General features: G+C 40.5%; 1 protein-coding gene across 7 annotated transcripts in view; it reads right to left on the reverse strand.

Annotated features, from left to right (window-relative positions):
- sulf1 (sulfatase 1) overlaps positions 1–26075 on the reverse strand; it is an 83175-nt gene that overhangs the window by 21512 nt on the left and 35588 nt on the right. For 3 of the 7 annotated variants that reach the window (XM_081601371.1, XM_081601376.1, XM_081601375.1), the window contains exons 2-8: positions 23327–23470; positions 22780–22815; positions 21682–21900; positions 4728–5016; positions 3903–4142; positions 3102–3253; positions 268–437 (exon numbers count right to left, since the gene is read on the reverse strand). In XM_081601371.1, the coding sequence (XP_081457497.1) occupies positions 268–437; positions 3102–3253; positions 3903–4142; positions 4728–4902 (737 nt within the window). In that variant the 5' untranslated portion in view covers positions 4903–5016; positions 21682–21900; positions 22780–22815; positions 23327–23470. Of the gene's footprint in view, positions 1–267; positions 438–3101; positions 3254–3902; positions 4143–4727; positions 5017–21681; positions 22142–22779; positions 22816–23326; positions 23471–26075 lie in introns of those variants that run through there. The other 4 variants (XM_081601373.1, XM_008396343.3, XM_081601372.1 and 1 more) reach the window with 4 other exon arrangements.

Consider the following 26075-nt stretch of genomic DNA (forward strand, 5'->3'; position numbering starts at 1 on the left):
GGGGGCAATGAGAGCGAGTTATTTCGTGTAGGCAGCACTGTTCTGAAGAAGAAGTTGAACCTGGAAATTGGCAATAAAGCGAACACGGCTATCTGACCAAAAGAAGTGTGGTTCATTGTGTACTTGAGTACAGAACAAGAAAATGCAACAACAAGTACTAAAGGTGGCGAATCACTGCATAGTGCAATAATAAGAGGCGTTCCTCAAAGCCATTCTGTTGTAATTGATTTGGGAACAGTTGATGATTTGAGAGTCAGTCGAACTTACATATGCTGTGAAGCATTGGGGAAGTGCTCGGCATACTGCGGGGCCGAGTCTTCTGGTCCATGAGGGGCGGCGTGGCTGATGACCATCATCACAGGACGGTGAGGGTATATCTTCTTGGACATTCGGAAGAAGCTGATGCTGTCGTTGGTGATCAGATCTGTGAAATAATCCTTCAAAAAGAGGAGCGAAATGAGTAAAGCTACTGGGTGCAAGCGGGCTAGAAAGGCATCATTTAGAAAACAAATGGGGGGATTGAAGCAAAAATCCTAAACAGCACGAGCTTTTATAAATCTCATTTGCAGTCCAATCACTATGACATGTTGCTTTTCCTGGTCCAGTCATTTTCAAATAAATTAAGAGGAGCCAGTAGGGATATGAAGTGAGGCCATTGAGTGCAGTACAGCAGCAATCTGTCGAGTCAACAGCTGGCAGCTTGCCTGTGTGTGTGTAAATGAGTGAGTGTGTGAGCTGGAGTCTGTGCGAGCATGTGTACACTGCATATTGGCTGCTGCCTCATCAGTGAATCTCTGCACTATCAAATGTGACACCACTTGATGGTGAGCGAAGCTTGGCGCTTTCAAATGGTATGCTGTTATGGCAGATCCCACCCTCTACTCCACTCTGAACTTTTCATTCTGCTTCTGCCACTTGGGTCGTTTCTGGCCTGCCCAGTGAACGTCTTCCCGCTCATAAATGATTACTTTTGATGATAATTGGAGCACAAAACCTGAGACGGAAATGTAAAATAAATAACCCTTAATCAGGGTTTTGGTATATTTTTTTATGTCAAAATCGAATGCTTTTGCAAATACAATGAATTATGGGAAATATTACTACAGCAGTCAAACTTTTTATATGGTCTCTGCAAAAATTAAGGCAAGGACGGATGGATGGACAGATAGATTTTCTGTTATTTTCCAGACTGCATGGGGAAAACCTGCCATTTCCAATGAGATGTGCTGAAGGAGACAAAATGATTTCCTTCCCGAAATTGAGATTTTTTTCCAGAAATTGGTAATTGTAAAGATAGAGCCCAGCTAAAAGAGTGAAACTAACTGTGAAGAGCTCACGCCCTCCTCACAATGTGAAATAGTCACAGCAAGCATGTCAAAGCCGGGCCATTTTACTGAAACCTTTATTCCAGTCAGGGTGGAGTCCGGTCTTATTTTTACCTTCGCTGTCAGCAACACCCTCAGCTAAAATAAAAATAGGATTAGCAGAGTTTCAAATAGCCAACTAACAGTCCTATCTGTAGTCTTGTCATGCTGCTGCTGCTGCTGCTGCTGCTGCTGCTGTTGTTGCCCGACACCAAACACATGGAAGGGACTGCACGGCTAAGAACAAACACTACGACAGATTTCCCAGAAATGTCAGAAGTGGGTTTGGCTGATGCGTCTTCTCTTTATTATTACGGTCTTATTTTATAGTCAGTCCAGTTTTAAAAGCCTGGCAGGTACACATGCCCGTAGAGGATGAGGATTACGTGCACATGGCAAAAGCACTGCAGTGCCCTGCAGCGCTGCCAGCAAGTAAAATCTGAGCCCCTGATGCTAAAGGGCTCTGGCAGGTCAACAGGAAGTGAAAGTGTCATGGGGAATGCCTGGCCAAGAGCAATAAAATAGTCACATGAGTGGTGATTATCCGTCTTCACATTTGGAGCTGGCAGTGAAATAGTAAGAATTTGTTAGCACTACTCCTTTGTAAGAAAAGACCGTCGATACAGGACGGCGTTACTGCATCGAATTTACAAGATTTGCGCAGGAAGGGTACGGAGCGAGACTTGTGCAAGCTTTCATGACATCAGTGTGCCACATGTGGATTGGAAGACTTCCCCGTTTAAAAAAAAAAAAAAATTATGGCTGTTGTTCTAGTGTCATGGAATCTGGGTAAAAGAAGTCCACGGGCAACACGGACAAAGAAAACATTCCCATCAGAGCGGCGTCAACTTGAATGAACTCCTTTCCCTACAGACAGAAACTCAGATGGGGTCTAACTGATTTAAACCACTCAGGATGAACAAGTCGCACTGCAGCCAAGCCATCCCGTGCGGACTCCCTCGGCGCTCCGGAAAGAGCAGCGTTGCCAGGCGGTGGGTGTGAGCAGTAAATTGCAAATATGAAGTCTGTTTGGTTCTAAACCACGATTTGATCACCATGTAAATGTCGTGTAAACACATCGGTCTCTGCTTTACACCTCAGTCCAAAGTTGGCAGAGAAACGGCAGCTCAAACACTTACTTGCTCATCTTTTTTTTGTTTATCCATAACTGTACAACCCGAGGAGATACTGGCATGGCTCTGTGAAAACAAACTGAAAGCTCCTAAAACATTTGAGAAGGGGGGGGGATTATTGCAGGAGACTGTTTGCAGTGTAACCACAGTTCATCTTGTGAAATCGACACTGTTGAGTTGAAATTTCCCTTCCTATTTTACTGTGGTATTTTCCTGCAAAGTCATTTTGCAAAACTGCACAGCTTGACACAGGAAAAACAGAAAAGGAGGCAGACAAAAATAGATGAAACAACCACTAACCAAAGAGGCATTTATTGCAAGCAACTTTGTCTTCCCATAAAGCTGCATCTATTTTACACCGTCTAGCTGTTAAGGGTTAGGTGCATCTAAAGGCGTGCCACAAAAAGAGGAGACACCACCTCATCCCAGCTCATTCCCTATAATTCACAATACAGAATTCCCTTCAGTCTGAAAAATGACACAATATTAGTTGGAGGGCTTCTCTGCGTTTATAAGAGAGTGCAACCTAACATTTGTCAAGCAAAGGCTTTATTTTAAGTCATAAAGTGCAAAGAAATTGGTGTGAGATAATGAGAACACATACCTTGGCATAGTCAGCGCCGTGTTTCTCCTTGAATCCGTTCCGACAGACAGTGTAATTATAGAAGCGGGAATTTTTGATCAATCCGACCCATTCACGCCACCCAGGCGGAATGTAGCTGCCGTTGTACTCGTTGAGGTATTTGCCGAAAAAGGCTGCAGAGACGGGGAAGCACAGAGAAGAGAGTTGCTTTAAATACAGTGTTTAACGATGAGTTCATGCCTTCAGCTCCTTTGTAGTTCTTTATGGGTTTTCTGCGTCTCCGTCTGTGCGGATGCCTGACATGAGGTTCGTCTCTTTGCCTCTCGAAACCTTAATGTGTCCTGATCCGATCCAAAGTATCCAATCCCATTCAAGGTCTTTTCGAATAATTGGATTCAAAGACCACACCTAGCTTGTACTGTTGTTTTATGTCATTCGCGGCCAAGGCACATGCAGCAGAAATGTACTCTGCCAGTATAAAAAAAAAAAAAAAAAAATCAGATTACTGTCAACTGCACAGATACAGAACTGTTTGAGAGTTTGCAACCAATATTTTTTATAGTATGAATGTCAACCATGTCATCAACGGTAAGAGAGACTGTATTGGCTGCTGCAACTTCCCATCTGTTGTCTTCAAATTGCCAGACACACTGTAATTGGAGATACGTCAGTGTGTAGGGAGGAAGAGTAGTGTTTTAATTAGCAGTTAAAACACTACTAATTCAGCCTTGTGACATTCAAAGCAAACCCACCTCCAAAAACAGTTAAAGCCATCTAGAGCCGACCAAAAGTCTGGGAGATTAGAACGGTAAGTGCACCAACCTGTCCTGTAGCCTGTGTTGTTGAGGTAGACCGCAAAGGAGCGTGGCTCATGCCGCGCTTGCCAAGATGGGGAGGAACAGTTCTCGTTGTTGGTGTAGGTGTTGTGGTTGTGGACGTACTTTCCCGTCAGCATGGACGACCGTGACGGGCAGCACATCGGCGTGGTGACAAAGGCGTTGATAAAACTTGTGCCGCCGTCTTCCATTATCTTTCTGGTTTTGTTCATCACCTGCAGAGATCCTGAGAGGACAAAGGAAGGTTACCTATATTTCTCATTTATTTGTACTCTGAGTTCAATTTACTTTTAGAGGATTATACAGTACCTATATAAAAAAGTATTCTTTGTGGCTGGACATGAAAAGGGCCCCGTCAAGTCGGGAACATAAAAAATTATATTTATATTTTTAATCAGTTGTCCTTATTTTTGTTGAAATCAGATTTTACTTTGAGATTAAACAGGACTCTTTTGTAAATTGGTCAAAAAAAGCTAAATTTTTTTTTTTGATTTGTCAGAGCAATAAAAAGGCTCAATCATTCAAAGAGATGAATACTTTTTTATATTTTATAGGTACTGTGCAGGTAATCCTTTCTGGCTCGGTTTTCTCAGACTAAACCTAATTGAAATGCGGCAGCTGAAAAACCAGATGGTCATTCCCTACTGGTTTATGGTCTGCGTTTAATATTTAATGTAAAGAAGGAGACCATATAAATCTGAAGGCAGATAGCCAGAAAAACAAGGAAAGCAATTAAGATCAAATACAGTGATACATTTTGTATATTAGCAAATACATTTGGAGGGCAGGTAAGCATGCCAGCATTTCTTACCCAACTCAACATCCTGGTCATCGGTCATGATGAGGATGATGTTGGGCCGGATATTTCGGCGGTCCCGCTGGATGCGACCCCTGAGCCCCTGAGCCCTGGTGGTGGTAAAGGCTTGGCTGCCTGGAGTCCAGTCCACAGACAGCAGGACCAGCCAGGAGAGCCAGTGAATTAGCATGGCGTCCAACAGAACCAGACAGCTGGAGAACTTGATGGGAGGATCACTGGAGAGATGGGAGGGAGGAGAGGACGGGCAAGGGCGTTCGCTCACACCTTAGTTGGGCCTAGTTGACTGAGAGAAGACGGAAAGAAAAAACATGTTAAAACAAGGATGAATGACATAACATGATTCATTTTAAAGTAATTAGAAAAAGGTGGACATTGTTAAATACTTTTAGATAAGCCATAAAGAAACAGTGACCAATTCCTTGATAATAGCTCTTAAAGGTCTAAAAAAAAAAAAAACTTAAACATTTCAAGTAAGCACATCAACAAATTGACCTGAGTTACATTTTGGGGGTGAAGTTCCAGGCAAACAAGGCTCACCGAAGACTGAGTACAATTTCCTTTTCTAAAAAAAAGAAAAACACTTGAACGTTCTCTCCCTCTTTAGGCAACCTCACACATGGAAACTCTTTATCCCAACTGCGGAGCTGTTGTTCAGCTAAACGTGCCGAAACTATGCAATTGGCTGCCCAAACTCAAACACCCACAACTGCTCTTCGATTAGAGCCAATCAGGGCCCACTTTCCACCTGCCACTCAACAGTCGGACTCGCCGCCCCTCCACAACTCCCAACTCTCCAACCACCACCACTTCTACCACTACCACCACCACCACCACCTATCCTGGTGAGTCATGCATGACAGGCTTCTGGATGGGGGAGGGAGTTCTGGTGCAGGAGGCGGAGTAAATGGTTCCACCGCATTAACTCCAGTGGCTTTGTTGCTAATCACAGATGACCACTCAGTCATCAAAACATGCTGGTGCTTGGTTCTCAAAAAAAACTCATGCTTGACCATAAACAGTTATGTGTAGCTAAGATTATCAGGATGGTAAGCTTCAATTTCAATCAAAAATTTAAATAAATGTATAAAAATGTAAATTACTTTAAATCTTAATTAGAAAAATGTATTGTAAATGTACACAGAGTAAGATTACACCAATTAGCAGGTAGATTTCAGTGACAGTAATGCATCTGAGAGCTGTGTAGCTTGTGGCTGTGAAATGAACCATTGCCCTGTGATAATGAGTACTGCATTAATGCATGATGAAAAATGCCTTATGGATAGCAGTCCTGCTGAGTGGCGCCATGCTGCTTCCCATTTTGAGTTAACAGACTGAAAACAAATGGAAGGTCTGTGACACCTGGGTCTGCCCCGGGAGGCTCCGCCCTCACCTTTATTTCCATAATCACTCCATCCAAATTATAAATATCATTTAATGGGATATCAAATGGTACTCCAGATAAAAATGGAGGCAACATGTCAATTACTTAAAATTGCAGTATGTAACTTATTAAAAAAAAGAAAAATAATTCTTCACGTTTTTATTGAAGCCATCACCATGTCCTGACAGTATGGTGTGAGACAAATTTTTTAGCATAGCCACCGATGACAGCGAATAAACGGTTTTCCTCTAACGGTATGTTGTTTCTCCACCATTAGCATGTTTAAATGAGGTTGAGTGGCAGCGTTAAGACCCTCCTCCTCTTGGCTCTGATTGGTTGTTTTTTGGTTGGGAACGGTGCATTTCTTCAGGAGGCAATAATAGCTCAGGGAGGAGACAGACGGGATACAGGTAGCAGAAATCCAAATTGCAATTTCTCAGAAAATTGTAGTATTACAAGATAATCTAATAAGCTACAAAGGATCACTGCTAAAGAGTTGGCTGTTGGTAACAAAAAGCTGAGTGGAAGGAAATAGTGGGGCAGAAAAGTTCCACAAGCAACAGGGATGCTGCAGTCTTGATGGGATTGTGAAGCAATGCCCATTCAGGGGTTTTAAGTGAGATCACGAAGTGTGAACTGCAGCTGGAGTCTTCAAAAGCTGCCACACACAGACGTCTCCATGGACAACTGTCACATTCCTTGTGTTAAGCCGTTCTGAATCAGAAACACCAGAAATGTCTTACCTGGGCCAAGTGGAAAACAGACTGAGCTGTTGCTCAGCAGATAGAAGTCCTATTTTCTGATGAAAAAAAAATTAGCCAGAAAAAATGGGTGCGACCATAGGTAATAACTTAAAGATCAAAACAGACCAGTGAAAATGAACAAATATTGGGTTGAAAAAGGGTGAAAAGCAAATATATATATTTAAGAAATATTGGCAATCCTGGAATTTACTGGAAAGATTTCAACAGTCTGGCTCCTAGGAAGCAATAAAAAAAATTAAGTATAACCTAAGACAGTAAAGCACAGTAATGGCTGATCCGACAGGTTAAAAACACTCTTTGCTAAGTGACGCATCAACAGATGTTCCTCCCAAAATCATGACCTATCATGTCATCAAAAAAACTCAACATAAATAAGTGAGAAAAGCCGTTTTCAGTAACCTTGAAATGGTGGCGTTTATCTTTCACTTCTCCAGTCAGATCTTAGACGTGATAAGCGGAGTTCAAACAGTGCTATACTGTTCTGATTTCTGTTTCAGATGAGCTGTGTCTGAGCGAGCCAGTTATCGTGACAGCTCTGTACAAACATTGGCGCCATTTGGCCAAACACTCCCTCGTACCCCCAAAGTGCAGGGTGGTGGAGCGGACAGGACCTTACACAAACTGCTCCACAAACATATGCAGACACTAAAATGATACCCAGACACCGGCTTTTCTCCCACAAAAACAATATCCCTTGCCGTTTGGGTCCAAGTCCTCCCACATTATGCAGGAAAGCTTCCCAGAAACAAAAGACACAACTAATCTCTGGAGAAAACTCAAGGCTCTATTTTGGCCAAGCCGTGGAAGATTGGAAATCAGCTGTAAGCCAGTCTGCCTGCCAACGTAATCTTCGCACCCAACACCAATTCAGTTTTAGATACCAGTGATTTCCATCAATGGTGCATTTTTTCCACTCAGAAAAGGTCTGATTCAAATATTGTAGAGTGGATGAGGTCAATATCTGCAGTGTTTGAAAGGACTGAGATTCAAATGTCAATTAAGTTCACACAGACAAATCAAGGTATGGATACAGGAAATGTGGAGACTAAACGGCTGCCTCACAGTCATCTATCCTAATGTGAAGGCTTCAACTTAGAACCTCTCTCTTATGTTAATGTGATATGCAACCAGTCTAGGATTATTTTTACATTCAATTTTGAAGAACAAACCACAAGTCTTGTCAGAACCTGGGAAACAACCATGTCATCTGTCACAACTGTCAAGAACAATGCAGTGGCAGACAAGCTAATGACAAACAGTTCAACTAAATAATTTATTGCAAATATTACAACGGTATAACGGTAGCAAATGCACCTGATTCTGCAGTGCACAAGTCACAAAAATGTCTCAACAACTTCAGTGTTGGTGTGTCACAACTGAGGCGAGGTGCTGGTGCCCATCTCCAGCGGTCAATGAGACAGAGGCGGGGTACACCCTGGACAGGTTGCCAGTCCATCGCAGGGTAAGACAGAGACAGACAGGACACAGGACAAACAACCATGCAAGCACACACCTTTACTTAAAGAGCATTTAGAGAAACCAATCAATCTGACATTCATGTTTTTGGACTGTGGGATGAACCTGGAGTACCCAGAGAGAACCCAAGCATGCACAGGGAGAACATGCAAACTCCAGGCAGCTTTTATTTTTGCTTAATTCTGTTGCTGCCAACTTTCTTAAATCTATGGTGTATTTTATGTTGCTAAATCACTAAAACAAAAATAAAATCCCAATTTTCACTTTGACTTAGTCATGAGTTCAGATCATCTAGGGCTGAACAGGCCGAGGAATCTTAATTTCTGGACAGCACCAGAGGACGAGGGAGCACATTGTTTCTGCTTCCCCTTTGTTTTGGAGGATTAGCTGTAATGACCCTTTAAATTTGGACCGTACAGTACTCTGCGTGACTAGAACATAAGGACGAACAGAACGACCCCAGTAGTTAGGGGGTTCAAAGGAGTGAAACAACAAGGCCACTTGTTGTCAGGCACACAGCTGCCATATGCTTAAAAGATGTGCAATTTTCAGGTTAATGACCATCACCGCTCAGAGCTTTAGCACACCTCAACCTCATGATAGCAGGAGTTTTCCTACTTTCCTTGAGGAAAATAGCACTCACTTAATTTTGTTGGGGAAATCTGAAGTTCTGCTCAGTAATTTGCTGCAAACAGACAGACAGCTTCACTTTCTCTCACATATAGATGAACATAATAAAGCTGCGGCTTATTTAACCATGTTGGGCAGCCATACTTGTCTGGTTGTGCCCTCCAGTCAGGGCCTCAAACCACACACTCCACTGCGCCCTGACCCTCTTCCGACCCCAGCGGTGATACGGCTTTGATGGTGGCTTGTTTAACCTAACCTCAGCAACCAGAGGCTAGCCACACACAGGGGTTAAAAGGGGAAAACGAATGGAAGGGGTTCAATATAGAGATATAGCGTCCTGTAAAAGGTCCGTGTGGGATTGGTCTGCGTTTTCCTTCCAGAAATGACAAACAGGTGATGTCTGGCTTAGGTTCTATCCAGACAGCAGTGACAGGATGTGCATTTATCAGCTGTCACTGAAAAACAGCAGAAGAAACATAAAAGCATAAAAGCACAAAACTACTGACATGAAAAAGGTCCATCCATCGTTGCATCGTATATCTGTCCACAGAGCAGGACTGGGCTCAGATGAAGAGTTTTGAAGGTTTAGAAGTTCAGGTTCTCAAAATACGATGCAGGTCAAACTCAAAACAGATTGTCTAATACAGCAAAACATTCTTTTATTTTGATAGGTTACTTTAAAGCATTTTATGCCCATGTTTAAGTCTTTTTAAGCATTCCAATCATTGCCAAAAAAAAGAAGAAAACATGTATATTAGCACAGTTTCAATTCTACAGCCTGTGTGTCGATAAGAACTGGAACAATGAATCAAATGGGAAATTATTGACTTGGTAAATTTTTAAGCATGTTACCATGTGGTCAGAAACTCAAGACGTTTATCTATTCTGATAAGTGAACACCTCAGGCCTGGTGCAGTCATATGGCAGTGACATCTCTCTTCGGTGTTGAAGTTAAATTTGTGGCATGAAAGCTCAAAGTTTGATATTTTTAGCATCAGTAGAGTGTTAAAATTTAAGTTGCATTCAGTAAATATTTAGAGAGCTATTTGAAAAAGGTATTTAAAGGTATTTAAAATGTCAAGACATGTCTGCAGTTCATCCAGGTTGTGAAAGAGCAAAACAAGAAGGCTAAAATAATTACAGCTAAACTGTCGTGCTTTATTATTTTTGGAAGCTCTATGTGCCAAAGCCCTTTTGAAATTCTCAGTTAAGATAAGGATTTACATACTCTAATATACAGAGACAGCCATTTTAGTAAAGCTGTGTGCACAAATATAAGCTAATCACTTATATAGGATGTTAAAGCCTGAATAAATCAGCAATAATTGCATCCATGTTTTGAAATATTACAAAAATTATTACTGCTCACTTCCATTGTGGAGTCACTACCGTTTCTAATATAAATAATTCTAAACCATTTAAAGCAGGAAAGCTGAAAAAACAAACAAAAAAAAAACAAACACTTCATCTTGTTTAGAGAAATTTCAAAAATTAACATAATCAGGCCAAAGCGCTACAAAAAAAGGGGTTTTGGAAATCTTCTAATGTTTTATAAGTGCATATTTTTTTGGGAGAGACTTTGCTATTAAGTAAAGTAAGAAGACTTTATTTAATAGTAAAGTAAGTTAAAGCAGCTCAGATTTCCACTTATTCTCAACTCTGCTTACCTCATCCACTCACTGGTCAAAAGGAGGAGAATGCAAGTCTAATGGCATAGTTTACATTCTACTGTTCAGCGATAAGCTGTGGAACTAGTAACAATACGGGTCATTCAGTGCATCGTACCAGAGTGGAGGAAAGCAGAAAGGAGCAACATGCAGTGGCAAAAGAGACACAAATGGACCTCAGAAACGCTGCAGGTTAAATAAAACTGAGGAATATTTTTATGTTTGCATCAAACTTCCAAGATTTAAGTCCAGCTTGAGAGCTCCTTCCCCAAGAAGAAAAATTAGGCATTAAATTAATATAGAGGTTTGTCCAAATATTTCTCTAATATGATGGAATTCAGCTAGTCTGCCGCCATGAGGGCTCATGGGGGCATTTTATACTGAGGAGGGCCTGTGTCAGGACCCGCTGTGCCCAGCAAGCCAAGGGTAGCACATTGTACCCACGAAGACCTGTCTGTTAGCCACACGAACGACTGACTGAACGGAGGCTCTGTCTCTCTGCACTCATTTGGCTGCATGAAGGTACTGCAGAGAAAAAAAAAAAAAAACACCAAACCTTGCTGTTTTCAGACTCTTAACTCTACTGATTTGTTTGACCAAAACCTATTCAAGATTTATGACAAAATTCCAGTCGGCAAACGAAGTACAAGATACCCCCCTCTCCTCCCCTGTTCCAGCAACTTTATGGCTACACAACTCTTTACTTCGACAGGCAACGTCCTAACAATGTAAAGCTACAGAATTTAAATCTTGGAGCTTCCCACCGACTGGTGTGCGGTGGGTTTGTGGTACGATGGAGGCCACTTTAATGAAGTAGAATGGCCTCAATTCAGTGAAATATGAACCTGTAGCGAGTGCATTCACAGCCATTAGTCTAAGCCCTCTTGTTTCTTTCAGTCCCAGTAAGAAACCCTTTGTAGTGCCAAAGCTGCCAGGCTTCCCCATCAACATCGTGACTGCATCTTTATGTATAATTAAATGAATCCTAGTTTAAAATACTTCAAAGTGCTGATGCCTTGTGCAGTAACGGGAGGCTTGTTTTGAAATCATAAAGAGATTTTAGGTACTATAAGAAGGAAATGATTAAAAAACTCAGCGAGTCCTTGCAGAAATGAAAAGGAGTTGTATTTATTTGTGTGTGGGTGTGTGCTCTGGATTTGTAGGTGGTGTGTGTTTAAACTGAACCAGGCACAAGCTTTGTTTAGTTCTATCTGTCTAAGCAATAAGACGATGCTGGGAAGAATGAATGACTGTGCTTAGTGTCATTAAGTAAAGCTGGAATCACTCAAATACACCCATTCCTTCAAAGCTTTGATGGAAAACTGGAAATTTAAGGTCAAAATCAAAGTCAGCAAGGGTGAATACAAGAGGCTTTTACTTTTCTGCAAAAATGTGGAGCTCAAAGATCCTAGAGTCATCTGGAATTACAAAAAGTTAAGGATAATACCAACACAGCATGCTCTTAAAGTAAAGGTTACATTTTATAAGACAAAATGCAAGTTTAAAGTTCTAGACAGGGACCAAACGGGGAAAAGGAAGAGAAACAACAAAAGGGAAACTCTTCCTTTGATAAGGACAAATGCATCTGTGGTTAATGAGGTGATTAACCACAGTTATATGACAAGCTGAAAGCAAGCCACCATGTTCAGAAGAAACAGACCACAGGTTAAACTCATAGAATCTAATTGTATGCCTCTATAAACTTTGTTGAAGTTCCAATTTCTTTCAAAAGTCCCATCAGTCTGAGCAAACGAAGATAGACCAAGCAGAATGTACTCATGGGTGGCTTTCTTGTCTGTTTGACACATCAAACACACCCCAAATAAATCACTCTCTGCACCACAATAGAAAGCTAAAGCAAATTGCTTCAATGGGTTTCCACTGAGGTAATTGTTAAGAATAAAGAAACCAAGTCAGTTCACCAAGTTTGAGGGATGTTTTCAGTTCACAGCATTCTGACGTCAGATGTACGACTATAGGTACTTCTTTTAACTTGTGCAGCATTGTTTAAGAGCTTGCACCCAACGGACAAAGAAAACAGCCACATACCTTATAGTGAACTCAAGCGATCCAAACCACCAACATTTAAAGTAATCACTTTAAGAGTCAAATTTACAGAAGGTAACAATATGTACTAAAATTCGATATTAGCAAATTTGTATGCATACTTAACGATCACTTCAAAGATACGCGTCATTAGTCATTGCAAATACAATATAAATTTACTCTATAGTTTAAGAAATTGACAGTTTTTGAATCAAGAATTTCCCATCCCACTGTTACCTGGGTTTCAAAGTCCCAATTCGATTCTAGTGCCAGCTCCAGAGTAACCCGAGTTTGCACTGGCTGTTTTTATTATAGAGTATCGCCTCTGCCCCACATGATGCTTTAAATCTTTATTTAGCTGGCTGAAAGGAAGGCTTCTGTACTTGCACTGGCTTACATAATAAAAAAGGAGTGAGTCCGTTTAGAATTTTTCAAATAGTGAAAAATGCAGAAACTTATAGCATGGAAATTAAAGTTGGCTTTAGTGAAGTTAACGCTGATTAAAAACTAGAGTGGCATGTCTGTTTACCAGTCAACTGGAGGCTAGTTATATGAGCAGACAGCATTACCAATTAATCAGTTAACATTTTGTTGCTCTTTCACCATAACTCTATAAAAGATAAGAATGACACAGTATATTATTCTAAGCAAACACTTGAAAATTTGACTAAGGTTATAAGGTTTTTATCAGCCATAATCAGAACAACAAGCGGAAGGACATTATAACTGTAGTAGTCAAAATTGTGTCATGAAGCACATTATTGCAGATGAACATCATGTGTCACTTTAGATTTAATAAGCTTTTTTTTTTTAAGCAGGCATGCTCATTCCACATCCACAGACCTTCAGTCAGAAAGCTGCTGATTAGTGCAGAACTGCTGCTGGCACATGAAACTGAACACCCCTAAAATTTGGAGCATGTGCGGACTTATTCTACAGCACCCATAGGCAAACAGACCATGAGAACCGAGCTCTGCATGACGCCAATAATAAACTTCTCCGAGACCGTGTCATGCAAATGCGATACCGCTCATAAAAATGTATATTTGTTTGATTGCACCTGTGCCACAATGCTGCTCCCTGCTGTCAATGCCCTGGAGCCCATATGTATGACTAAATTTGGATATCATGAACTGCGAGTCTGCTGCAGCAGTCACTCAAACAGGCAGCAAGAATCATCTGTCAGACCTGAGCACAGACAGACATATAACCTGTAATTTGTACACCAGGAGCTTAGCTTTTCTTTGCCTCTGGCTTTGTGTGTGGTTTTCTGAAGCGCGCAGTAACATAATTTGTAATTCAATTAACTCCATACCACTCAGGATACGTTTCACATCTCAGCACAGCATTAAGTCCAAAGAACAGCATCGGCAGGAAGCCTGGTTAATCTAAACAACATCAAATCGAAAGCTTAAGTATAAAAACGCTTTTAATTTAAACCATTGTTAAAGAAATGTAGTGAATACACTGTTCCGGCATGTTAAAGAGACACCGGTCAATGCCGGCTTAGGTTGCCACGGGCAACTTGAGAAAAGTAAAGATAATGTGTGTACCGAAATGCTACTCTTGCTCACTGTAAACAAAGCCGCTTTTCAGAATGTAACAGCTCTATGTCCACATGGCCAATTCTGGTTGATCAAGTGAGCGCAAACAGGACCAGAGGCTAAACGAAGCACATGGTCAAGTCCACACTTTTGAGCAGTTGTACATGTACACACACTTGGGACAGGAGTGAAAGTGCTGGCTGAGGTTGAATGTGTTTGCTCGCTCTAGGGGCAGAATGAAAAGAAAGGGAGCAGGGGAGCTGAAACAAACACACGCTGGCTTCTATTAGTCAGGTTGTGGAGTATGGAGGGGTGAGGAAACATTCATCGCTTCTTTTCTGCCCACCCCCCGACCCCCTTTCTTATCCGTCCTACAATCCCCACCCCATTATCTCTCTCCTGGAAAGGCGGTGGATGAAAGGGGACAACCCAGCTGCCCCCACAAAACCCCGCGGCAGCACTTCTTGCTCCAATCTCACGCCGACGGATTCTGACGGGTATTTAATTGTATGTGATACAGGCCAGGTTCCTTTCTCTTTCAAATCTAAAACAGATTGCCTCTCCCTGGGGAGGGCGTTCTGACTATCTGTCATACCCATAAATCCAGCATACCTTACGGTAATGCGCACGCGCACGTCGATGTGTCGTCACATACTGCTTACTCAGCAGATTTCTTAGAAATCCGTCATGCCTGTAGAAGTTTCATTCGTGTTTTTTTTTCCTCAGAAGTTCATGTTAAATTTTATTTAATTAAGCTGCTATGTTAATCAAACATATCAACATAAATGACTTTTTCTGTTTCCAGTATTGTTACCATACTGTAAACAAGACATTAGTCCCGTTTAGCGTCACTATTAATACAAATACTGTTTGACTACAAATTTGGTCGGGATATTTTGTTCCTACCTTTTTAATACTTCTTTAGAAAACTGCATGGAATGTGTTCTAAAAAAAAGAAAAAAAGCACATGAATAACGCTGGATGCTGACCGAAGCTGTTAGGCAACAAGCAGAACAACACCTCTTTCTGGACACTGCGTGGAAATAACTAGGTTTTTCTTATTTTATTTTTTTTTATTTACCGTAAATGTCTGAGAAATTAAAAACACAAAATGAAACTTCCACAGGTATGACGGATTTATAAGAAACATAACATTGATGTGTGCATGCGCATTACCACGAGGTATGCTGGATTTATGAGGTATGACAGATAGTCAGAACAGAGGGAATTATTGGACAAGAGACAAGAGGAAACAAGGACAGTCCAGCACTTTGTGAGGTGGAAGACCAAGGGGGGCAAACTTGTACACACAGTCTGCATATACATGGCTTTTTCAAAGTTTCTCTCTACATGCATGTGCGCAAAAAAGATTTCCACCCTTTTTTGTTTTAGATCTAGGGAATTGTGGTGTGGGAGCATGGCTCACATGAGATGACCATTTTTCCCCTTATCCTTCTTCACCCCTTCACTCCTTCACACCTCCCTCTATTTACTCTTGTTCTCTTCTTTATCTCGTCTCTGCTCCACTTCACCCTCCTAACCTGGCTTTCTCCTTCTCCAGGCAAATCCTTCCTCTTACACTCAAACATTACTGATTATAATATCACAAAAAGTAGTCCACCCATAAACAAAATGTCTCTGACTCATTCAAAGACAGCTCAGGGTTCTTTCTGTGTACAACTGACAGTTATGATGAAGCTAGAAGCTAAGCCACTATAAATATGTGGTTGAAACTCTTCAACAAAGTGCTCAGAGTTGGATCAGGGTCTGGAGGAGTAGGATTCTCACCAAAGATGAGCTGGATGCAGTGTTTGCTTGCCCTGACCTTTCTCGCTCAAATGACAGGCTGAACAAACACACTGGGGTATTACTGTGAGCTCCCAAATACCTCAAAACCCCAACTGTGCGTCTGCGCACATCCAGATACGTATACGGCTTGGCTATCACCCTCAAAAGTCAAGGACAATTTGAGTTTGGAGGCAGATACGTGGCTGAAACTCTCGAGCAATGTTTGATCAGTAAGATCAACAAGGAAACTGAGAAAGTGTCTGACTCATCTAAACATAGTCTTTCTTGATCCCACATGAATAGGAGCATGCTGTTCAAATACTGGTCATTTGCTGTGATAGGCTGGTGCAATCTATGCCACTGCTACCATGCAATCAGGCTAAGGCGAGGAACACTATCATTACGCCGAAGAGATAAATAAGTGACAGAGAGAGAGAGTGGTTGAGGAAATCTTTTAACATTATGGCACGCAGGAGTGCACACACAAGCTTAGCTTTTAACGCTAATGTGCCTAATTATGAGGTGTAGCTTACTACCACAAACTAACTTTTTTTTTTTTTATCAAAAAAGTTCAGCAGTTCGGCATAAACAAGATCTGTCCAAGTAAAACCAGTTTGAGAAGGTGACAAGTAGTCTTGATAAAAGGAATACATGTGTGTATAAATGCCTTTGAATGCAATCATTAGATAAAATTCTTTAACAATCCTACAAAATGTGATATCCCGGATTGTGTCTCTCATTTTGTCTCTCATAGTTGAAGTGTACCTATAATGAAAAATACACACCTCTCTCATCTTTCTGAATAGGAAAACTTGCACAATCAGTGGTTGACTAAATACTTGTTTGCCCCTCTACATTATCACTAATTGAATTAATGTATTTTAATTGAAAACATGTTGCAAATGAGGCTCTTGTAACCAAACTTAATTGTCATGAATAGAAGCAAGTCATCGGCAATGCATTCCACTTACCAGGCACAAATTGGAGAAATTAAATGGGAGAATTATGGTCTTTTTGATAAATTATCTCATAATAGTTTTTTAATCTATTAGATCACAAGCAAAGATGTCAAATTGTTAGTCACAATGTTCTTACCACCAACCGATTAAGTGTATTTTCATCTAAACATGTTCCAGATGAAGTTCTGGATGAAAGATGTTTTTCCAGTTCTGGATTCATTTATTTCCATTTCAGAACAGTCCAAATTTTACCCTCTCAAAAAACATTTAAAAAAAACTAGTCAAATCTAAGATCAATCAAAGTACAGTCGGCTAGAAAAGCTAAAATACGGCACGAGTCAAAGGTTGGAGTTCAATTTCGGATGAGAATGAATGCCTATAAGTGTTCATAATGAGGTGTTTGTGATTCAATAAGTTTTTAAATCAAGATGTCAGTATATCTGTCACTGTATATTACCTCCATTTGATTTAGTGTCTTTTGGCAAAATGCATAAAGCAGAAAATACTCTGGATGAAACAAATGGTCTATTCTTTATTCTGAATCCATTTATTTCCATTTCAAAAGTAGCTGAACCTGACTTTTATGAACCACAGAAAATCATCTGCAAATCATTATATTTTACAACATTCATTAAAAATAAACTTTATTGTAACACATAATATTGCCTAATGTTTTTTGTTTTTTTTCCAAATTCAAATGTGATATTTGTCAATCTAACAGCCTAAGAGAGTAAAATCCGACATGCCTTTAAAGGCCAGAGTTCACTTAAGAATAAAGACAAACACTTAATATTGCTAGCTTGTTGATGAAATGTAGGTTATTTACAGAACTGGAAAAGCAAACATATTTGGATCAAATACATGTTGTGGATAATGCTCTGGATGAAACATTTTTCTCTGGTTCTGGTTATTTCCAATTCAAAATTCTCCCAAATTGACTCTCACACATATTGAGAATTCATCTGCAATGCAAACTTTTCTACTGCTACAAAAGGTGGCTTTTCTTACTTGAGAACATGCTTTGCGGCCTAAGGAGCAGAAAAATCTCCTTCCTCTTTTGTTTACTAGATATGGAATGAGTATCACTCTGAGATCTTTTGAAGCAAAGATGTGTTTGGTCTTGTTTATTTGGTTTTGCTTTGAGGTACAGTAGATTAGCATAAGCTAAATATATTTTGCTCTAGACCCTGTTGAACATGAAATACTTTCCTAGTTCTGCATCCATTTATTTCCTTTTCAAATGTGTCAAGTTGATTCCCGTGAATTAAAAAGAAATGCATCTGTAATTTGCTATATTTTAATGCCATTTAATTTAAATGTTAGATTTGTTTAAGTACATTTGAGAAGGTAAGATATAGCAGGAGTTCAGTGTTTTTACTCCATTTAAGGATAAGAAGGTATGCCTTTCAATGGTATGCCTTCATTTGATGAAGAGGAACATGAATTTGAGACCGCTTTTAAAGCAAAGATTCTTTATGTTGGATCAATCTGTTACCACAAACTGATTTTGTATTTTTGGAAATGTAAGTCAATAAATAAATAAAATGTATGTAACGGTAAAGTATGGATGTAAAGTATTTGACCACTTCTGGGTATATATATTCCCATTCCAAAATTCTCCAAACGTTTCTTGCTTGAACACTCTAAAGTCATCTGCAAAGTTTTTAATTTTTATTGCCAAGCAATTTTAGAAGCCAAATGTAAAATCTGCTGCTAAAAAGGTAGATTTTGGGAGGTAAAATGTAGAATTAAAACAAACAAACAAACAAAAAGGTTAGAATGCAGTTGATGATGACAACGTATACCTTTTTTCAGAGTCATTAGACGGTAATATTTGTTTTTGACATCTTGGAAATCCTGATTCACTGCATTTGGCATTTAAAGGCCACATGCCTTCTGTTTGTGGAAACGCTTAAAGCCACAGACTCCGCCAACTCTTCTCCTTCCATCGGACTCAGTCACTCAGCGTCCTTATCAGGAGAACAAATTACTCCACTTATTACCTTCACACGCACACTGACCCACACACATACACTCACAGTCACAGATTCCTAAGTAGATCGCAATGATGGCAAAGCTGCTACTGGAACAACGTTTGTCTTGGCGAGTGCCTTTTCCCCCTCAGAATCTAATTATTTGCAGCAGCTGCTTGTGCTCTTGTTTGTAGCACAGAAGAGCTAAAAACTCTTTAAAGGATCTCTCTTCTCTTCTCCTCTCCTCTGAGCTGGCAGGAAGCTCAGTGTTTTGAAACCCCCCCGAAGCCGATCCACTGTGCCCTGGGAAGGCTAATCAGAAATCGAATCCAAACACTGCCAGGTGAAACTCGAGTGAGGTGTTGGGTTTGTAGATCTGTCCTGTCATGACTGAAATTTTGAGGTAAAAAAAAAAGGCTCTCCATCACTTTCTACACTTGCCTTTCAGTAACGCGCTCTGACATTGCCAACGCATTGAAGTGAAAGCCAACGGTTTTACAGTTATTGTGCCTGATACAAGCCACCAACTCTGAATGGAGCCACACCAAAACTTTGCCATTTAGTAAATCTAGGTCAGGGGATAAATGCTCTGGGCTTTGGTGGACTGTTGACAGACTGGATACAGGAAACTTTTTTTTTTTTACTTGATCAATAAAATCTGTGCCACCCACTCAAGTCAAAGTTTACATTATAGACCGAGGTTAAAACTTAGAACTGAATAAACACGAGTTACACCTTTATATTCCCTCTCAGGTTAATAAAAAAGGAGAAAAAAAAAATCAGGCATATCTTTTCCTCTCAATCTGCCTAGCTATTATTCACTGAACAACTTGTAACCCACGTTGACAATCTTATGGGGGTACTTTTAAATTCTCCAAGTATCAAGCAGCGAGTGTAGCTATGGCTGGTTTACCAAGATAAACACACAATCTCACACAACAGCAGCTTTCACCCATACAACACCCCTGTCCTCTCTCAAACTTTCACAGCTGCACAATCTCCTTTTACAAAACACCTCGTGCACGGTGCCTGGAGCTGGGTATAAATATTATACATCATATTGCCACTTCACTGGCAGGTCACTCTTCTCACTTGACTTGACTTAAATAGCCAACATGAGTAGTACATTTCCCCCCCAACTTGCTGCATCTCTGCACACCTTTGACAGTCTCTCCGGAGACAGCTCTACAACGACTCATCTATTTAGTCTTTGCTGACACAATTTGCCAGAACTGCTCTCGGGGAAAAGATTTATTAAAGAACTTATCACGACTGAAGGGAGGGGATATAGAAGTGGCACCCAAAGTTTATGACAGACTACACCAACTATAGTCTGAGATGTTTTAGTCAAAGATGTGCAAAGAGTTGAGCACATCTTTGACATTAGAAAAACACTCACAATTCAGTAATAAGTAATTCAATTAGAAATACTCTAATCAATGTTTTGCCATCTGATATCAATTATCGGTTTTCTTTTAAGTTGGATTTTTTTTCTCTCTCAAATACAATTGTGTCCAAAGTCAGTCCTCAAGACTTTATATCTTGCAAGATTCAGTTCTTTTCCATGTTTGACACATCTGACTCAAATGATGATGATTCATAAACAGACCTACACAGAACTTGCTGAGGAGGTAGTTGGACCATTTCAATCAGCTTTGTTGAAGCAAAGACGGATCTAAAACTGGGAGGACACCAGGCATGGAGGGCTGGAGGTGGACAGGCATGCTCTAAAATCAAATGTTACTGAGGTGTAAAAAAAGAAAAAAGAAAAAGAGGTGTACTACAAGTTCCTTGACAGAATCCAATAAAACATGAAGGAATTTCACGATTTTCCTCATTTATGCACATTTCACAGATTTTTATTTAATTCAAAGAGTACAAGCTATTGGTTGCCGTGGTTGCTGGATGTTTTTAGTACCGATACATTATTATACAGTAACTGATCAGAATCAACTGAAAGAAAACTGGCAGACTGAATGGTGTGCCTCTAAGTATAATTATTCAGAATCGCTAAACCAATAAGACACAGGGAAGAAAAAAAGTTCTCTTTCCACTTTCTCTCCCTCCATCACATCACAACACTCATCTGCTTCAGCAGGGAAACTGATGCTATTTTGGACTATTTGTTTGAGTGATACAATGTCATTACTGATACTTTGACAAAAATAAACTTATAGCATATTGTCCGACTCCTATGCGTAAATGATGTAAAGAGCGTAATTACGTAGAAATATGGATTTTACAGCTAACAAAATAACACAATCAAACATTGAGGTCTCCAGTTTTCTAGATGAGAAAAGATTTAATACATTAACTGAAGCCAAGATTCAGTTTTAAGACTTTATGCTTTAGGCAAACTGAACATTTAACAGGTGAATGCTTTTGCATTGAGGAAAAAAAATGATATTAATGGAATGTGGTGCCCTCTAATCCCTTGAGACTGAGGAATTTGCGACGGAGGGAATTCCTGTCATTCAGGGGGAAAACTATGAAAACCTTGCACACACACGCATACACGCGCGCACACACACACACACAAGGGCTGCGGTACAGGCAGTACACAGACAGACTGCAAAAACAGCGCTGCCCACTGCCACTACATATCTCTTCTTACAGAGTCACAGATGTTCTGCTGTCAGTATTTCTGACAAACACTTTACAGAAGAAAGGAGAAATTCTGAAAAACTAAATGAAGAAACAGTGGGAAAGTTGTGTAGTACCTGGTAGGCAGGAGGCAAGGAGTCCTGTCTGAGCTTTATCCTCACGCTCTTCACCAGACCTTCCTTTCCTCGTGGAGGAGTTTGTCTCCTGGTGCTGGGATTTTGAGTTTCAAGTGTAGAAGAAGGAGGAGGAGGGGGGGGGACCACACAGCTCCTGGAAGACAACCTCTCTCCTCTAATCCTCGCTCCGATGTGATGACACTCTCTAACCTCGACCATCTGTTGAAACACGTCCCGGAGAAGTCAGCACCACGCTTGTGTCAAGAGCCCCACTCCCCCTGCCCAATCACAATCCGGCTGCTGGGTGGCTCCTCGCTGCCAGGAGGCAGGGACAAGGACACGGGACAGAGCAGAGAGGGAGAGACAGACGCGCACACACTCACACGCAGTACCACCCCCACCTTGTATGGACACTATGAACTGAGAGCAAGAAAACCCCCCAGTCATCGTAACCCGAGAGGCAGCGTAGACCAACAGGAAGAGCGAGAGGAGTGGAAACGGGAGCAATGGGAGGGGAGCAGGAGTTGGAGGAGAAAAAAGAAAAAAAAGAGGACACATTCAAACAGTAGAGGCAGGAAAGGATAAACTATTTGTTTCATCTATGTCATCCTGATGAAAATATTAGAGTGCGTCACACACACGCACGCAAACTATTTCACCCCCAGTATATTGACCTTACCACCTCCCACTCCTCTCTCAGCAGTCACAGGGTATGTGGTCCTGAGAATAAAAGTTACAAATGCCATAAAACCCCTATTGGCTTCATGGTGGGAATGCTGTTGGCACTAAACTGTTACATCTGCAGGCACAGGAGTGCTCGCACCTTAGTGTGATAAATTCTTGCAGTCCCCAGGCTGCATACCTGCCCTTCACCACCTTTTGCCTTAAATTAGAAGGAAGGTTAGAAGGAGGAGACAATAAAATTACTAAACTCAGCTAAAGTAAGAGTGGGACAGAGAGAGAAGTGATCAGAGATAGGCAATCACAGTTTGATTAGTTACTTCCAGCACCATTACTGCAGCATTGTGGAAAGACAAAGAAAAGCAGTAGGTGAGAAAGCCGTTGCCTTAATCGTAGTAGAACCACTGTGCCACTTACTGATCCATTAAAGAAGGATTACGAGACAATTTCCCCCTTGAAAAGGAAGATCAGTGAGTTAATCACAGGTGTTAAATACCAGAAAAAAAAACTTTTTAAAGGGTTTGTTTCTATTCTATAAAAACAATACCTAGGTTTCAAGTTGGTTTTTGAGAAATACTGAAAAAGCAGCAATCACAAATTGTATTAATTGAGAGTCTATAATAAGTAAATGTTTTTATAAAATTAAGATATATATATATATATATATATATTTTTTTTTTTTTTTACATTTTCTTCATTGTATTGTATTCAACTCTGTCCTCAAATCCCAATACAACCACAAAATTTGGCATTACTGGCATCCCATATACAACTGGCTGTAATCAGTGGTAGAGATCTCAGGGCTTGTAGTTCAAAAGAAGTTCAGAGACAGTTTCTTCTCGCTTCCAAATGTTAAAAAAAAGTACCACAATAATACAAGAACAGAGTTATATTACATAGGACAGCTTTGTTTTACTCATGCTGTCCACAGAAGCATTTCACTTTTTCCTCAAATTGCACACACCTCTTTAGTGGCTTTGGAAATAAACACCTCAGCTGTTGCTGCTTCTTATGGTCGGTGCAGAAGAAGCAGGAAAACAACTCGGAAGAAAGAGCTGACTGGATTGGGTATTCTCCAACTGTCCTTATCAAAACCTGATTTAAGTTTCTGTTAGAAAAAAAGTATCAATATCTTTATCACATTTTCACCGACACCATGACTTTGTTTCCTCTCGTTTCCAGTTCAACCAACTATTCCCAAGGCAATCAACGTCCATTTAAGTGTGACCGGTGGATTTCTGCGTTGTGTGTAATGTGTGGTGATCAGACAAACCACAAGACATTAGGTCTGGGTTTGGAGGTGGTCTCCGTTTATTTAATCTGTCAATTGGGAGCACCTAGCACCTATTAGCACCTAGCATGTGCTCCAGTTCTCCAACCCGATCTATACAAAATAATAGTTAGAATGCATCAAATGATATAAAGGTGTAATAGCAACTCAAATGAAAATATCCAAACACTTATCATTAATACAGAAGGAAAAATAAACATTTGAACAATATAAATGAAAGGATTACAATAGATTATAAAACTCCAGTGGAACGAATAACAAAAGAGGAGAGGAAATTAATAACTTAATATTTATAATAGTCCTGGAGGACCCTGAACAAAAGAAGAAGAAAATAAGGTGGAGTTGGAGGATCAAACCCCTCATAGTAGACACAGAGGAACACAGCAACAGTCTGTTTTATACACACATTTTTCTGGTACAAACAACAAAAACAGCAAAAGTACAAAATGGCTCAAGATTGAATAGACGAGCACCGGCACAAGTTCAGCTCTCTGTTTTAGCAGCCTGAATGAACAGATAAAATACTTTATTTCAGTTTGCCTCCATCTCCAATAAATAGCTCCTTTATAACAAAGAAAGTAAGTATCTTTTGAGTCTTCATCCAAAGTTAAAAAAAAAAAAAACCTTGTACACACAAAGATAGAGTTCTTCTTTAAAGTCGATGCTCAAAGTTATGTTCCCCTTAGGCGTACATTAAACTAAATAAGACCACATGAAACTTTCACCAGCTTGTACTGATGTTGGAAACAGAGACAGCAGTGAGAATGAGTCAGGCCCTTGGGGAGAAAAAAAGTGCTCAAATTAGATTAGCTAAATTCACAAAGACCGTCCCCTCGGCCCCTCCTGCATGGCTACACACAGCCTAACCCACACCTTCAACCCCGAGCCCCCATTCTCATGGCCGAGAGGTTTCCAAAAGGGCCTGCAGGACGGCCAAAGGCGACCAAGATCTCTGTTCTCTTTACTGGATTAATGATGGCTGGCACACTGGGGGAGAGGGGCACATCTGTAAATATCTTATATCCACACAAACTAAGAAGAAACGAGGCTCTGTTTCAATAGAGAAAACATCCAAGTAAGTCCTTCGTGCCTTTTTTTTTTTTTTTTTTTTTAGATTTTACTGCTTGCTGGCATTTTGATTTATTCAAACGCATATCATCTTTTTTCTGATTTAATCTCCGTTTTCTATTTTCACAACCACCGATGGGCACAAAGGCAAAAGCCGTAGGAGGCTGTTAAAAATTGGACCTTATAAATGACTGAATGACCTGCAGGGGTTCAGCTGTACCCCCATTCACTCTTCTCTCTGCAAGCTTACTTCAAAGAGTTTGCCAAAAGCACCACCACATGGTTATCTTAACATCTGACATAAAGTTGCCATAAAACTGAATGATTTCCCCTTATTTTATATTTCTCTGATTGGGTCTCTCATATAGTAGCTCATTTGTCTTGTGCTCCATTATTAAACTGAACCCAGGCTTTCACTGACCCCCCTTCCCCCTGCCCCCCCTCCTCCCACCTCCAAACTGCCTCCCTCCAGCTCTCCAGTCATCGGTTGGGCTTGCAGGTGCAGGCTGATGTTGGGGGGCTCCTCGGTTCACTAGCCCCATTCTCCATGGCTGAATGAGATACAACGGGGCTGTCATAGCTATGATTCAGCCTCTGTGCCAGTGTAGCCTGCCAAAGCGGAGGACTTCGGGATGCAGCCACAACATGAGTGAGTGAAGGAGTCTAGCTCTGCGTAGCACGAGTACAGAGCTCTGACACTACAGCTTGTGATAAGAAATGAATTGCTCAACTAGACACAGTTAGCAATGTTGCATAGATTGCTATTGTGATGATACATTTGCAATATTTTGTGCTCCCCAAGTTGCATCCTAAAAGGTGAACTAAATCGCTACAAACTCCAAGCATCAGTCTCAGACTCTCTGGCAGAAATTACAAATCTCCCCCGTTGGACTGACCAACAGAAAAGACAAATCACCAGCAAGACTCTCCTCCTGCCTCTGATTGACTGTATCAGATGGAGTCTTGTATTTCTGCAGTTAGCACTGGAAGACTGGACTAGAGGAGCTCAGTTTTTTTTTCACAGATTATCTGTCACATACTATACTGTCATGACAGACTGACAGTTTGGACATGTATGTAAAAAAAAAAAAAAGTCATAAATGTCACATCTTCCCATTACCCATTATGTATTTTAATACATAAAAATAAAGACCCTCAACTATTTCGGAGGGAGTCATACCAATGTTTCCAAAATATCAACGCACATCTTACTTAACTATAAAAGAAAACCCTCAGTGAACATTTTTTAAATATTTTAAACTAGATATGTTGCTGCTTTTTTTTAAATGCTAGATTGTAATTACTAAAAACTTTATCTCTTTCAGTCACATTCATCCTTTGCCCAGGTTCCAAC

This window comes from Poecilia reticulata, chromosome 20 (genome assembly GCF_904066995.2).
Source record: "Poecilia reticulata chromosome 20, P_reticulata-male-v2, whole genome shotgun sequence".
Lineage (NCBI taxonomy): Eukaryota > Metazoa > Chordata > Actinopteri > Cyprinodontiformes > Poeciliidae > Poecilia > Poecilia reticulata.